General features: G+C 43.0%; 1 protein-coding gene across 5 annotated transcripts in view; it reads right to left on the bottom strand.

The window, feature by feature from the left end:
- Nucleotides 1-17,051, bottom strand: part of PDE7A (phosphodiesterase 7A) — a 132,462-nt gene that overhangs the window by 109,407 nt on the left and 6,004 nt on the right. For 3 of the 5 annotated variants that reach the window (XM_077810203.1, XM_077810205.1, XM_077810204.1), the window contains one exon: nt 9,200-9,419. The exons of the other annotated variants lie outside the window; for them this stretch is intronic. In XM_077810203.1, the coding sequence (XP_077666329.1) occupies nt 9,200-9,202 (3 nt within the window). In that variant the 5' untranslated portion in view covers nt 9,203-9,419. The remainder of the gene's footprint in view (nt 1-9,199; nt 9,420-17,051) is intronic. 5 annotated transcript variants of the gene reach the window in all.

The raw sequence follows: 17,051 nt of genomic DNA, 5'->3' as shown, positions 1-17,051 counted from the left end.
AAAAGACATTACACATCTAACGTGCTGTGTGGAAGGGGAAATTGAGGCACATCGCCTCATGGCACTAGTGGCTAAATGCTCAGAGACTTACACTCTAGAACAGGGGTTCTCAACCTTTTTCTTTCCAAGCCCTCTGCCCCCATGCTATGAAAACTCCATGGCCCACCTGTGCCACAACAACTGGTTTTCTGCATATAAAAGCCGGAGCCAGCATTAAGGAGTAGCAAGCAGGGCAACTGTCTGAGGCCCCATGCCACAGGGGCCCCCACAAAGCTAAGTTCGGTTTCAGCCTTGGGTGGCGGGGCTCAGGGCCCTGGACTTCAGCTCCATGTGGTTGGGCTTCAGCTTTCTTCTCTGGGCCCCAGCGAGTCTAACACTGGCCCTCCCTGACAGCCCCCCTCTGCTTTGGATCGTTATCGAGCAGAACCCATCATTAGCATGGATGCATGTCTTCTGGAATGGTGGCTGAAGCATGAAGAGACACATGAATCTTTAGCGCATCTGGAACGTAAATATCTTGTAATGCCAGCTACAACAGTGCCATGCAAAAGCCTGTTCTCACTTTCTTGTTTACGGTGTCACCTGAAGCAGACAGCATTATCTTCTGCAAATGTAAACCAACTTGTTTGTCTGAGTGATTGGCTGAACAAGAAGTAGGACTGAGTGGACTTGCAGGCTCTAAAGTTTTACATTGTTTTATTTTTTGAATGCAGAGGTTTTTTGTACATAATTCTACATTTGTAAGTTCAACTTTCATGATAAAGAGACTGCACTACAGTACTTGTATTAGGTGAATTGAAAAATACTATTTCTTTTGGTTTTTTACAGTGCAAATACTTGTAATCAAAAATAAATGTAAAGTGAGTACTGTGCACTTTGTATTCTGTGTTGTAATTGAAATCAATACATTGGAAAGTGTAGAAAACATCCCAAAATATTTAAATAAATGGCCTAAGTCCCAGACATGTACACATTGTTGCATTCAATTTTAGGTCATTTGCCATTGACTGAAGAGATCTGAATCTGTCCTCAGGAGATTCGCCGCTCCAGGCCAATGGGGGCTGCGGAAAGCCCCGCCGCTTCCAGTAGCCCCCATTGGCCTGGAGCGGCGAACCACGGCCAGTGTGAGCGGCGATCGGCTGAACCTGCAGATGCGGCAGGTAAACAAACTGGCCCAGCCCGCCAGGGGGCTTACCCTGGCGGGCTGCAAGCCAAAGGTTGCCGATCCCTGGTCTAGACGTAAGAAATATCACAGCCTGAGAACGTGTTATATTTTCAATCCACAACACACGGTGGATGAGATCTCTGACAAGTTTTTTGCCAAAACAAAAAACAACCAAAACACACAACAAAAAAAACAAGGAGTGGGTTGATGAGTTTACTGTAAGGTTATTCAACATTAATAGCAAATAAAGAAGCAGAGAAAGGTTAAATGATATAATAGATATGAAAGTCTGAAAAACTTAGGATATCACTAAACTAAAGCAAAAATAAAGGTGGAATTAAAATGTGGTGGAGGGCTTATAGAAAAATACTGACACACAACAGACTTTGTGCACACGAAAAGCAAAAGAAGCCTTCAAAAAACTAAACAGCAAATGCACTGTTATCAGAAAACAAGAAGCAATGTATTAGTTAAATATATACTGTTTACCACAGACCCAGACAGAATACCAATCTTACCCTGTGGATTCCTTTCAATACCATGATCCTGACCCTATTTAAATATAATTATTTATTTGATAAATGCAGAGTTGGAAAACATAATCCTAACTATACATATAAAATTATGGGGTCTAAATTGGCTGTTACCACTCAAGAAAGAGGTCTTGGAGTCTTCGTGGATAGCTCTCTAAAAACATCCATCCAATGTATAGCAGCAGCAGTCAAAAAAGCTAACAGAATGTTGGGAATTATTAGGAAAGGGAGAGGTGGTAAGATAGAAAATATCATATTGCTTCTATATAAATCCATGGTACCCCCACATGTTGAATACTGTGTGCAGATGTAGTTGCCCCACATAAAAAATAAAAAGCAGATGTACTGGAATTGAGGTGGTTTGAGCACCTGATAAAAGATTCCCCCGGGAGGCTTCCTTTGAAACTCTACCAGGCATATCTCACTGGGAGGAGGCCTCAAGGCTGACCCAGGAGAAGCTGTAGAGGTATCTCCCGGCTGGCCTGGGAATGTTTGGGAATCCCCCAGGAGGAGCTGGAATCTGTTGCAGAGGAAAGGGAGATCTGGTTCTCCCAACTCTTTGTGCTGCTGCTGAGACCCTCACCAGGAAAAGTGGCATAAAGGAAAGAAGTAAGAAGAAGAAGAATTGGAAAAAGTACAGAAAAGGGTAACAAACATTATTAGGGGTATGGAACAGCTTCCATATGAAGAGAGATTAATAAGACTAGGACTTTTCAGCTTGAAAAAGATACAACTAATGGAGGGATCTGACAGAAGTCTATAAAATCATGACCGGTTTGGAGAAAGTAAATAAGGAAGTGTTATTTACTCTCTCATAACACAAGAACTATGCGTGAAGAAGTATTTCTTCACACAACTCACATTTAACCTGTGGAACTCTTTGCCAGAGGATGTTGTGAAGGCCAAGACTATAACAGGGTTCAAAAAAGAACTAGATAAGTTCATGGAGGATAGGTCCATCAATGGCTATTAGGGATGCAAAACTATGCTCTGAAGTGTCCCTAGCCTCTGCTTGCCAGAAGTGGGAATGGATCACTTGATGATTACCTGTTCTGTTCATTCCCTCGGGGGCACCTGGCACTGGCCACTGTTGGAAGACAAAAAGAAAAGGAGTACTTGCGGCACCTTAGAGACTATCCAATTTATTTGAGCATAAGCTTTCGTGAACTACAGCTCACTTCATCGGATGCATACTGTGGAAAGTACAGAAGACGTTTTTATACACACAAACCATGAAAAAATGGGTGATTATCACTACAAAAAGGTTTTCTCTCCCCCACCCCACTCTCCTGTTGGTAATAGCTTATCTAAAGTGATGACTCTCCTTACAATGTGTATGATGATCAAGGTGGGCCATTTCCAGCACAAATCCAGGTTTAACAAGAACGTCTGGGGGGGAGGGGGGGTAGAAAAAACACGGGGAAATAGGTTACCTTGCATAATGACTTAGCCACTCCCAGTCTCTATTCAAACCTAAGTTAATTGTATCCAATTTGCAAATGAATTCCAATTCAGCAGTCTCTCACTGGAGTCTGGATTTGAAGTTTTTCTGTTGTAATATCGCAACTTTCATGTCTGTAATCGCGTGACCAGAGAGATTGAAGTGTTCTCCAACTGGTTTATGAATGTTATAATTCTTGACATCTGATTTGTGTCCATTTATTCTTTTACGTAGAGACTGTCCAGTTTGACCAATGTACATGGCAGAGGGGCATTGCTGGCACATGATGGCATATATCACATTGGTAGATGCGCAGGTGAATGAGCCTCTGATAGTGTGGCTGATGTTATTAGACCCCGTGATCGTGTCCCCTGAATAGCACGGGCTGAAATAGTGGAAAAGCAGCATCACTTGCCCCACAACCTCAGCCGTGCAGAACACAATGCCATCCACAGCCTCAGAAACAACTCTGACATCATAATCAAAAAGGCTGACAAAGGAGGTGCTGTTGTCATCATGAATAGGTCAGAATATGAACAAGAGGCTGCTCGGCAGCTCTCCAACACCACTTTCTACATTACCCTCAATGCTTATGCTCAAATAAATTGGTTAGTCTCTAAGGTGCCACAAGTACTCCTTTTCTTTTTGCAAATACAGACTAACACGGCTGTTACGCTGAAACCTGTTGGAAGACAGAATACTGGGCTAGATGGACCACTGGTCCGACTCGGTATGGCGGTTCTTATAAGTGACATCATGGGCCAACCTAGGGAGAGTACCACTAATTTTTCCTTTCTATACCTAATCTATTCTATGGTCTTCCAAAGAATGCCCAACAGAAAATCTAATTTAAACATCTTTTAGCTTCCACCTCAGTGTAAACATTGGAAGTCCAACAGTGTAACAATCTTATAGCAAAGAGCATACGTGTGTGGAGACATTCAGCAACTCTACAACAGGATAACTTCTGTAGCATCACAATCAATTAGGGCTCTAATCAAAATGCCATCACTTTGTTTCTTGTGGGGGAAAAATCTCTCGTGAAGTAAAGAAATTGGAGTGTTCCGTTACAGATTCTTAAATATCAGCTCACTGAAACCTATACTATAAACAAGCTGTAACTGGAAATAAATTGTCAAGGAACATTGCAAGAGAAAATAAAAATCATCTTTAAAAAAATTCTGAGTTAAGATGACACCCTGTTTATGGCTCAAAATTAACAGATGTACCTGTCCAGTATAATTTTTTTTATTAAAAATTTTTTTTTTAGTTTGTGACCTGCCGAGTAACAAACTCAGTTGTGCTGGTATTTTTTGTCTCAGCTACCCCAACTTTCCTACATACCATAGTCCATGCATGCCCCTCCACCCCTACATGTTCCAACTCTCCTGTGCTGATTCCCACCCCCACCCAAAGCAGTTTTCCACACCTCACTCCTACATTGCTCAGTTGTGCTCACGATTTTGACAAGTTACATTTAGCAGCTCACAGAATACAAAGAATAAAAGAAATCAGTAAAATGGAGTTACATAACAGACAATCAAGCAAGAAGGAAGGGTGGGAAGGAGCATAAGAAGAAAAAATTAAGAAAACTGAAAAGAGACATAAGGTAGAAACAGAATATGAACATGTGATTGCTCTGGTCTGAAATATAAGTTGGTTTTTCAGAACAAAAGAAAAAAATTAGCTCATACATTACTGCTTCTTCTTGGGGAAAAATAAATGATTGGAACGATAAGCAGTGGTAACCACAGCAAGAGAATGAGAAAGAAGAGCAAGAATAGACGATCATAGCCTGAACATCATTTATGTAGTGGAAGAAGCAGCATACCATTCCACTGGAAAACATCACTGTGGAGAAGGAACAAAACCTGGTTGTTACGGGGTCTCAAAATGATACTGAATTGTGAGTTTTACCTCAGTTTAAGGAGCCGAGGGATTTTTTTCAGTAACATACACTCATTTCAGAATTCTGATATTTATTTAACCTTTGAAATCATTTAGAGAAAATTAATAAAGAGCTGGAGCTCTCAACAAACATTATCTGAGCACAGTGACATTTTGCACCAAAGATAGGACAAGAAACAGAATGTTTGTGTTGGCCTTTTACTTCTTCATGCCATATTACATTCAAAGACTATGTTAAAAGAATGTTATGGGTATAAATTCAAACAAACACTCAGACATTGCGAAATGTCATGCAACCTTAATTCAGCTTCCTTGTGTGCTTACATTTTAAGTCAGAACTAAGAAATTCGGCATTATGACCGTTTTTTATTACATGATCACATACTATTTTCACAAGACCTCTGCTTTACTCAGCAGATAGGCAAATGAACACAAATGAAGACCTCTTGGCTCAAACTAGTTTTGATAAGATGAAAATAAATCTGAATCAAGGGCCACATCATTAAAAAACCACACAAGCTCCCTTCATGTGTAAGCTTTTAGCTTGAGAGCATTAGTGATCTCAAATTGTCATAGTACTGCAAGAAGAGAGTGAGCAACAAGGCTGCTAGAGCCCAAACATCTTAGCCTCTGTAAGCTAAAACCAACACTTCAAATGCACCTGGAAAACTATTCAAATCAAGTTCAAATCAATGAGCACAGGTGCAATGTGATCCTTGCAAGACACTATTAAAGGAGCTGGTAACTGCACTCTCTGCTGACTGGAATTTCTGGTCTTCAGTTATCGTACAGAGCAGAATTCATTACAATAATCTATTCTGATGTGACAGAGGTGTGAACAACAGTAGTGATCATAATAAATCATATAATACCAGCTCTCATAGCCCTTTTTCATCAGTAGATCTCAAAGCACTTCACAATCTTTTATGTATTTATGCTCACAACACCCCTGTGAGGTAGGCAAGTATTATCCTCACTTTATAGATGGGGAACTAAGGCACAGAGAGGCAAAGACTTTGTCTACACTGGCATTTTTGTTGGCCCAACTTTTGTTGGTCAGAGGTGTGGAAAAAAACCAAACACCCCCAACCAACGAAAGTACTGGTGTGGACAGTACTATGTCACTGGGAGACGCTCTCCCAACGATATAGCTACTGCTGCTCATTAGCGGTGGTTTAATTATGCCAACAAAAAAGCTCTCTTTTGCCAGCATAGAGTGGCTACATGGGAGACCTAACAGAGGCACAGCTGCTGCAGTAGAGCTGTGTCGCTATAAGGTCTGCAGTGTAGACATAGCCTAAGTGATTTGCCCAAGGTTACACAGAAATCTGGGGCAGGGCAAGGAATTGAACCCTATCATCCAAGCCCTAGGATAGTGTCCTAACCACGGGACCATTTTTCCTCCCTCTCATCTAGAGAGAAAGTTATAACCTTATCATTGAACACAGATGAGGATTCAGAGGGGAGCTAAACAGATTCATGGAAAATAGCCAGATGGCTATTAGCCAGAATGGGCAGGGATGGTGTCCCTAGCCTCTGTTTGCCAGAAGCTGGGATTGGGTGACAGGGCATGGATCACTTGATGGAATGCATCCGATGAAGTGAGCTGTAGCTCACGAAAGCTTATGCTCAAATAAATTGGTTAGTCTCTAAGGTGCCACAAGTACTCCTTTTCTTTTTGATGATAACCTGTCTGTTCATTCCCTTTGGGGCACCTGACAGTAGCCACTGTCAGAGGACAGGATACTGGGCTTGGTGGACCTTTGGTCTGACCCAGTGTGGCCGTTCTTATGAGGAATAAAGCTATTGGGCACTCCTGTTATGTGGACTGCCTGTACATCTCAATATCCAAGACGACCCAACACACAAACCTAAGTACACTTTGTACTCCTGGGGAAATTGTGTGCCAAAAAATTAAAAATTCTACAAAATTCTACATATTTTGTCAATAACACTATATAATCATGCCATTTTCATTTATTTTGGTAATTTATTTCAAAACACCTGTTAACAAGTATGTCTGTAACAATACAGACAACAAAAAAGATTCAGGAAATGCTTTTAGACAAATACATTCCTTACTAGGCATATTAATACAGAACTTTAAGTAAGAATACATATAAACTATCTACTACAAGTAGATAAGGAAGTGTTGTTTACTACTTCTCATAACACAAGAACTAGGGGTCACCAAATGAAATTAATAGGCAGCAGATTTAAAACAAATAAAAGGAAGTATTTCTTCACACACTGCACAGTCAACCTGTGGAACTCCTTGCCAGAGGGTGTTGTGAAGACCAAGACTGTAACAGGGTTCAAAAAAGAACTAGATAAATTCATGGACGATAAGTCCATCAATGGCTATTAGCCAGGATGGGCAGGAATGATGTCCCTAGCCTCTGTTTGCCAGAAGCTGGGAATGAACAACAGGGGATGGATCACTTGATGATTACCTGTTCTATTCATTCCCTCTGGGGCACCTGGCACTGGCCACTGTCAGAAAACAGGATATGGGGCTAAATGGACCTTTGGTCTGACCCAGTAGGGCCATTTTTATGTAAACTACAATACAGAAACATGTTTCCCACACCCCTCAGAAGCAGGGCAGAAGCTTGAGGGAGTCAGGGGTAACAGAGGAGCTCAGGAAAAGGGAAGTAATTGCTGGGAAGGAGCCTGGTAGTGAACGTGGAGAGTTGTTGGGTGTTTGTGTGAGAAGTATGGAACAGGGCTTTTTTGGGAGGGCGGGGGGGGGGGGTGGAAGAAGACACATGACTGTTAGGGATTTGGAGAGTCTCCCCCATGCAAACCTAGACTCTCCTATTCAGTCAGGCACATCTACCCCTGTCCCCGTGTCCCTGCACCCCACCTTCCCTCTGTCCCCATGCACCACCCTTCCCCATCCTCATGTGTCCCTGTACCCCCAGTCACCCCCAGCACCCATGCACCTCCACCCCCCTTGTCCTTGCACCCACACTCAGCCATCTCCTGTCCCCATATGGCCCTGCACGCCCATTCAGCCCCCACCCCAGTCAGTCCCCCCCACTAGCCTTTCTGAATCCCAGTCTATGTGACTCCCCAGTAACCCAGTGCAGCCAGCTCTATCTGTCCCCATGGTATCCAGTGCCTCCTCACCTGGCCAGACACATGGGAAGGGCACTGTGAGGAATGCAGCCTCTCTTCCTCCCTATCAGCTGCTGACTGCTATGACCCATGAACCAGCTGCCCTCTGTTCTGGCATCATAGCAGCCCCTGGTGGGCAAAAGGCATAACTGCAGTGCCTTGCTGGCAGAATGTATTTTCTGCAGAGAAAAAAATCTGCAGGGGATGTGAAGTCTGCACATGCACAGGTGACAGAATTCCCCCAAGAGTAACTTTGCTAGTATCTCCTTCAGTTCGGGAAACAGATATAAATTTGACTACTTCTACTGGTGCTTCCCCTGCACTTCCAATCCAACTGATAACCTGTTTTATCTGGACTGAGCTTCAGTCCAAACTGCTGTCTCTGTTCAGGAAAATTGATTAAATACACTGTCTAGGCCAGTGGTGGGCAACCTGCAGCCCATCAGGATAATCTGCTGGCAGGCTGCAGGACAGTTTGTTTACAATGACCATCCACAGGCACAGCTGCCCGCAGCTCCCAGTGGCCACGGTTCACCGTTCCCAGCCAATGGGAGCTGCGGACGGCTGTGCCTGCAGACGGTCAATGTAAACAAACTGTCTCACGGCCTGCCAGCGTATTGGCCTGGCGGGTCGCAGGTTGCCCACCACTGGTCTAGGCCCAGTGAAAAATGATACTGTCATTCATCACACTGAAAATAGTGTAGCTTAAGCCACAAGGTCCTACTATCTCTCCAATGGCTCTGTAACACAAGTTGAACAGGAGTGCCAGTACAGAACTTTGCAGTATTCTACAGGACAGCACTCTTGGTATAAATGAAAAATTGATCAAAACTACCCTCTAGATCTGTCCTGACAAACAAGACCCAAACCACCTAAGGAAAACGGTCTGTCATTACAAGGGCTCGTAGATGTCAACAATACCCCAGAGTTCACAGTTTCAAAAACTAGGAATGCAGAACAGCCTGCGTGGATACTAGATTTTTGTCCACACTAGAAAGAGCTAAACTAGTGTGATCACTGCACTATTCATACCATAATCAGACATGGAACTCTAGTGACGTTGCTCCAGGAAATCTAAGGTGTCTTGATATTGTGAAAGTTGCTCTGCTGCAAACCTCTCATCCGACCCAAAAATGGAGTTAAGACAAGGTAATAGTTGACAAGATTCCTGCACCGGGGCTAATTTTAAAAGATGTTAACATCATGCCCTCCCAAATGTTGATAACCTCATCCATCAGCACAGTGCAGTGACCTAAAAAACAAAGGAAACAATAGTTTGCACATGACAAGCTTGAAATCTCTACCCTCATGCCTTCAAGCCTAACAATACGATCTAGAATTTATCTAGCTGCATGCCTAAAGCCAGAAACAACTCGAAACAGTACCACTGTCATCATGAAAATCACGGTCCTTGCCCAGACTGCAAACACTGTAAAGTATACACTAAGTAAAAAACTTTGTAATTTAACAATTACAAAATGAGTAAAGTTATTCTGCATATTAAATATAGGGGAAATCTTTGAGAAGTAATTTGTTTATATCTAGCTATCTTCTTATTGTGTTCTATTCTGAAGAAAGGATAAATTGTTCCCAAAACTTCTTAGGAAGGAGATTGCATACACATGAGCTTCTTCTACAGGAACAGAGTCACCACCCAACTTCTCATCTGTAAGAGTCTACCCTAACCAATCTGGTTTCCTTCCTCTTAGTGTTGGAGCAGCTTCTTTGCGTTCTTCTCCCTCCTTGATCTTAAGTGGGGTATGAATTTTTTACTCTTTGCAATTAGGTTTCAGCTTTTGGCAGTGGAGTTCCCCCAGCTTGGTCTGCAAGAAGGGGAATTCTATGGGTGGAGAGGAAGTTTCCTCCCTCCCCCCACAAATCATTTTTGGTGGGAAAAGGAGTAGAAATATAAATTCTGTGGTCTACGTGACCATCTTCCTGACTGTAACAGGTAGTTATCTGGAGCTTAGCCAGGGAGAACCTATTTCAGGCTGTGGCCCCTGTAAACTTCCTTTTTGGATAACTAAAAAGAGTCAGGTATAAGACTCTTCTTTTTCATTAATACAAAGAGGGGACCTGAGTCTGATTAGTTATATCATCCTCTTCCTGATCTCATTTCCATAAGCTAGATTGCCATATGTGCAATGGCAGTTGCATGTGTGTGTATGTGTCTCACGCTCAAAAGATGGGGAGGGTCAGTTTTGGAGTCATTCTAAGATTGCAGGAGAGACATCAATATACTCTTGAAAAAGGAAGCAGCAACCACAGAAGTAATTTTTGGACCGGATATGAACCAAAATGTTGGTCTGCAAGTTTCCTGCAGTTAAGATCTACTACATTTTATAATGCAATTAAGTATCACATAGGAATCATGTATCTGAAATGATAACTCCAATACTTTTGTAATTAACTTTTTGATATCAAACATTGTCTTTGGCATGGAGGTTTGTTGAGTTACCTTCGGTGCTTGCTTATTTTGCTGTTATTACTGTCATAAGCAGAACAACACTGAAAACTTCACGTTCTCAGTCTAATGCAGGGATCTCAAACTCAAACCACCACGAGGGCCACATGAGGACTAGTACATTGGCCCGAGGGCCGCATCACTGATACCTTTTCATATAAAGATACAAAAGCCCCCACCTCTGCCCCCAGCCCCACCTCCACTCCACCCCTTCCATAAGGCCCCGCCCCTTCCCTGCCCCCATTCCAATCCCTTCCCCAAAGTCCCCACCCCAATTCCACCCCCTCCCTGTCCCTATTCCAATCCCTTCCCCAAATCCCTGCCCCACCTATTCTCCACCTCCTCCCCTGAGAATGCAGCTCCCCGCTCCTCCCCCTTCCCTCCTGGAAAGCGCTAAGCACCGCCAAACAGCTGTTTGTCGGCGGGAAGCACCTGGAGGTAGGCAGAGGAGCAGGGAGGTGGCGCACTGGGAGGAGGAAGGGCGGCGGCAGGTGAAGGGAGCTTGACGGCTACAGGAAATAACTCCAGGGGGAGGGGGAAGCTTGGCAGGCTGCAGCAAATAACTCCGCGGGCCTCGTGTTTGAGACCCCTGGTCTAATAAACTACACTTCTAAATTCTGCCATAAGGATTTTTGTGCATAATTCTGGACTGGAATTTGAGAAGTTTGGGTTCAATTTCCTGGCTCTGACGTAGGCTTCCTGTATGATTTTGCAAAATTCACTCAAGCCTTGCATAGACTACAAGTTTCCCAATCTCAACAATGAGTGCAGATGTAATGCTATTGAATATGGGTTAACTGTAAGTGCAGATCAAGGACAAACAGTATTCAGCATTTCAAAAACCAAAGGCTAAACCCTTAAAGCCCTTAATCTCTTTGTGACCCAAGCCTCATCTGTAAAATATGGATTGTGATGTTGCACTCCATATGTTTTATGGAAATATGTTTATAAGTGTGAATAAGATGTAACTGGAATATGCTTCGTGCAAAAGATCTCTTGTAAGGTATCATTACAAAGCTTATAATCTACCGAGTGTGTTCATCCTATTTGTATGAATGTATCATTCGTGTATCTGAAGCTATAGCTGAAGCTGAAGAAATATGAAGTATTACTCTGAAGTCCTATTGTAATTATGCAAAGTGTGGGCCATTAATGGTGGTTTAGAATCTTGATGGCTCCCATTGACCAGGACAGTTGGTTGTAAATGGCTCTGTTTACCTGTAAGCCTTTCTGTCTTCATATAAAAAGAAAAAGAGTACTTGTGGCACCTTAGAGACTAACAAATTTATTTGCGCATAAGCTTTCGTGAGCTACAGCTCACTTCATTGGATGCATGCAGTGGAAAATACAGTGGGGAGATTTTATATACACAGAGAACACGAAACAATGGGTGTTACCATACACACTGTAACAAGAATGATCAGGTAAGGTAAGCTATTACCAGAAGGAGAGCTGGGGGGGGGGGTCACGTATGTGGGGGGGGGGACCTTTAGTAGTGATAATCAAGGTGGGCCATTTCCAGAAGTTGACAAGAACGTGTGAGGAACAGTGGGGGTGGGGGGGAATAAGCATGGGGATATAGGCTTGAATAAAGACTGGGGGTGGATGTGTCATTACACAAAGTAAAACTAAGTTAACTGTATCCAGTTTGCAAATTAATTCCAATTCAGCAGTCTCTTGTTGGAGTCTGTTTTTGAAGTTTTTTTGTTGAAGAAATCATAGATCATAGAATATCAGAGTTGGAAGGGACCTCAGGAGATCATCTAGTCTAACCCCCTGCTCAAAGCAGGCACAATTCCCAGTTTTGTTTTGTTTTTTGCCCCAGATCCCTAAATGGCCCCCTCAAGGACTGAACTCACAACCCTGGGTTTAGCAGGCCAATGCTCAAACCACTGAGCTATTGCAACTTTCAGGTCTGTAATCGAGTGACCAAAGAGATTGAAGTGTTCTCTGACTGGTTTTTGAATGTTATAATTCTTGACATCTGATTTGTGTCCATTCATTTTTTTATGTAGAGACTGTCCAGTATCCCCGATAATGTCACAGCAAACCTGGTGGCTGAACTTTGTGACTGTGTCCTCACCCATAACTATTTCACATTTGGGGACAATGTATACCTTCAAATCAGCGGCACCGCTATGGGTACTTGCATGGCCCCACAGTATGTCAGCACTTTTATGGCTGACTTAGAACAACGCTTCCTCAGCTCTCGTCCCCTAACGCCCCTACTCTACTTGCGCTACACTGACAACGACTTCATCATCTGGACCCATGGAAAAGAAGCCCTTGAGGAATTCCACCATGATTTCAACATCAACCTCAGCATAGAGCAGTCCACACAAGAGATCCACTTCCTGGACACTGTGGTGCTAATAAGCAATGGTCACATAAACACCATCCTATACCAGAAACCTACTGACTGCTATTCCTACCTACATGCCTCCAGCTTTCATCCAGACCACACCACAGGATCCATCGTCTACAGCCAAGCTCTACAATACAACCACATTTGCTCCAACCCCTCAGACAGAAACAAATACCTACAAGATCTCTATCAAATGTTCTTACAACTACAATACCCACCTGCTGAAATGAAGAAACAGACTGACAGAGCCAGAAGAGTATCCAGAAGTCACCTACTACAGGACAGGCCCAACAAAGAAAATAACAGAACACCACTAGCCATCACCTTCAGCCCCCAACTAAAACCTCTCCAATGCATCATCAACGATCTACGACCTATCCTGAAGGACGACCCATAACTCTCACAGATCTTGGGAGACAGGCCAGTCCTTGCTTACAAACAGCCCCCCAACCTGAAGCAAATACTCACCAGCAACCACACACCACACAACAAAAACACTAACCCAGGAACCTATCCTTGCAACAAAGCCCGTTGCCAACTCTGTCCACATATCTATTCAGGGGACACCATCATAGGACCTAATCACATCAGCCACACTATCAGAGGCTTGTTCACCTGCACATCTACCAATGTGATATATGCCATCATGTGCCAGCAATGGCCCTCTGCCATGTACATTGACCAAACTAGACAGTCTCTAAGTAAAAAAATAAATGGACACAAATCAGACATCAAGAATTATAACTTTCAAAAACCAGTCGGAGAACACTTCAATCTCTTTGGTCACTCCATTACAGACCTAAAAGTTGCAATTATTCAACAAAAAAAACTTCAAGAACAAGAGACTGCTGAATTGGAATTAATTTGCAAACTGGATACAATTAACTTAGACTTGAATAAAGACTGGGAGTGCATGTGTCATTACACAAAGTAAAACTATTTCCCCATATTTATTCCCCCCCTCCCACCCGCACTGTTCCTCACACATTCTTGTCAACTGCTGGAAATGGCCCACCATGATTATCACTACAAAAGATTTTTTTTCCTCTCTTGCTGGTAATAGCTCACCATACCTGTTCACTTTTGTTACAGTGTGTATAGTAACACCCATTGTTTCATGTTCTCTGTGTATATAAATCTCCCCACTGTATTTTCCACTGCTTGCATACGATGAAGTGAGCTGCAGCTAACGAAAGCTTATGCTCAAATAAATTTGTTAGTCTCTAAGGTGCCACAAGTACTCCTTTTCTTTTTGCAGATACAGACTAACACGGCTGCTACTCTGAAACCTGTGTTCATGTAGGTGAGGCCGGAAAAAATGGAGGCTTGGGGCCTCACAGGACATGTGACCATGTCACCTGGTACTGGAATCCATCTTAAACCTGGTGCTTTTCCATTTAGGAGGAAGGGTGGGGACCCAGAGAGACAAAAGATTCCCGCCTTGTCCCAAAGCTATAAAAGGGGGTGGAAGAGAACAAAGGGGCTGCAGTCATGAGAAAACCCTTAGTTACCACCTGAGCTGGAACTAACAAGAACATACCAGGGGAAAAGATTGGGCCCAGACTAAGAAGGAGTCTAGTCTGTGAAAGAAGCTCACTGGAACATCTCTGAGGGTGAGATTTACCTGTATTCAGTTTCTTAAACGTATTAGGCTTAGACTTGCGAGTTTTGTTTTGCTTGGTAACTTACTTTGTTCCGTCTACTATTACTTGACACCACTTCAATCCTACTATTTAATCTTAATAAAATCACTTTTGTTTATTATAAACACAAAGTGATTAAAACCTGGCGGAGCAAATAGCTGTGCATATCTCTGTAGCAGTGTTATAGAGAACAGACAATTTATGAGTTTATTCTGTATAAGCTTTATACAGTAAAATGGATTTATTTGGGGTTTGGATCCCATTAGGAGCTGGGTGTCTGGGTGCTGGAGATAAGTGACTTGCTGAGCAGTTTTTGGTTAAAGTCCGAAGCTTTGTGGGCGTGGACGAGACCTGGGTCTGTGTTGCAGCAGACTAGCATGTCTGGCTCAACAAGGCAGGGTTCTGGAATCCCAAGCTGGCAGTGGAAAATGGGCTCAGAGGTAATTCCAGCACATCAGGCGACAGCCTCAAGGGGGTCTCTGTGACTGAACCCATCCCAGGGATTATGCTCTCCTACCTCACAGGGTGTCGAGAAGATACATTCATTAACGTCTGAGGTGCTCAGATATTATGATGGCCTCTACTAGTATTTAAGATAATGAATTCTGATGCTATGAAGTTACAAAGAGCTTGTGTAATACAGAACTGAGTTAAATAAGTGTCACTCATTTATGAGCTGGAGACATTTCAAATTTTAGCTGCCACATTTGCATATGTAATGACTTGGGGGAAAGGACGAGAGAAGACTATACAGATACGATGGATTTCATCTAGTCCAGAAGATGTTAGGAGCATTTGCCATAAAAGACATTATATATATTGCAGTACTACCCAGGAAGCCCAGTCATGGGCCAGCATCCCACTGAGCTAGGCACTGCACACACAAGAAGAGTCCCAGTCCAACAAAGCTTACACTTTAAATATAGGACAAGAGAGTATTCAGATACAGACAGATGGGGGAGCACAAGGAAACACTGAAAGAATGCTGGTCAGCACGATGGACGGCAGTGTCAGCACACCAACTTCCTAATCATTTGTCAAGGCCCTGATAAGCTCCCTCTGCTGGGCACTTTCCAGACCACTATGAGGGGATTCATATGCTGGATCCCAGAGTCTGAACAGAATCACTTGCCCCTGGTTTGGGGTCCCTACACACACATTCAGGGTGCAGATCCTCTATCTACACTCCATCCTAAGAGTTTAGGACACATGGCCCACTGCCCAGTACTCTGGAACCACTGCTGAAATTGGGTTACAGTTTAACTAGCTCAGTGGGGTATGTGACACGGTGTAGCATAACACATACAGACTTTGTACAGGACTCATACACAGCACTGTTCTTTAATAGCGTGAGAAATACACAGATCTATACAAAAATAAAAAACCTTATACACATTTCACTGCTTCAGTTTCCTCGCTGCTCTTTGGGCATTATTTGGGCTGTGGTCAGTGTCATCTGGGGTCATGCAAAGTCCTTCTGCTGTAGTGCATGGCTTGGGCTCTGAAACAGAGCCTTCTCTTCAGTTGGCCTCCTCTAACCTTGGCCAATACATTCCCTTCCCTGTCCTACCCAACCTTCCTGTATCTCGCCCCCAAGTTTATATGCCCCTCTTCTACACCAGGCTTCTTTGTTCTGTCTTTGATAACTTTTCACTGTTCCAAACCTCCTTCCTGCAGACCAATTTAGCCAAATTGATTTCCCAGCTCAGGCACACTCCTTAATGCAACTATTGTGTTGTCAGAGTGTAGCCATTAAAGTTGACAACCCTCCACTGGCCCGGGGCTGGGAAAGACATTCCACATTTACACAAGGGCATTCAGTGATACAGAAATTTTCATAGCATCAACCATAATTCATAAATTGTATGTAGGTTCCCCAAATCACTATACCACTGTCAAACTGGGGTGGTTTTTGTCTGTTTATGTTTGGAAGGCATCACAGCAAAGGAGAGTTTTAAGAAGAAATCTGAAGGAAAACAATGAAGTGACTTTGCAGATGTCTGTTGGGAGCTCCTCCCGTGCCTGATGGGAGGCATGGGAGAACAAACTAAGGTGCCTGTTTGAGACACTGTAAAGAGTCACCTAATTTCTTTAGCAGACTAAGCATTTTACTGTACTGACTTTTTGAACATTTGTTACCCAACTTGCCGACTTGTCTTCATTTTGTTTCTCTCAAATGTCATCTGAAAAGGACTACTCTGTTACTTAATAGAGAAGGTAGTTTTGTTTTAAGAAAAACTAAACGAGTTTTTGAACAGTCATAAATGCCCAGTAACAATTTTTTTCTGAATTCTACCTGGCATAAGGAAGAAGACTGTTCAATTTATCATCTTTTACTCACCCCAATTATAAAATATCACTAATTCCAGTTAATTTGAGCAATTTTGACTATTCAAGACGAATACATCAAAT

This window comes from Eretmochelys imbricata, chromosome 2 (assembly GCF_965152235.1).
Source record: "Eretmochelys imbricata isolate rEreImb1 chromosome 2, rEreImb1.hap1, whole genome shotgun sequence".
Taxonomy (NCBI): domain Eukaryota; kingdom Metazoa; phylum Chordata; order Testudines; family Cheloniidae; genus Eretmochelys; species Eretmochelys imbricata.
Note: the sequence above shows the minus strand (reverse complement) of the source record. Positions and strands in the feature narration are given on the sequence as shown.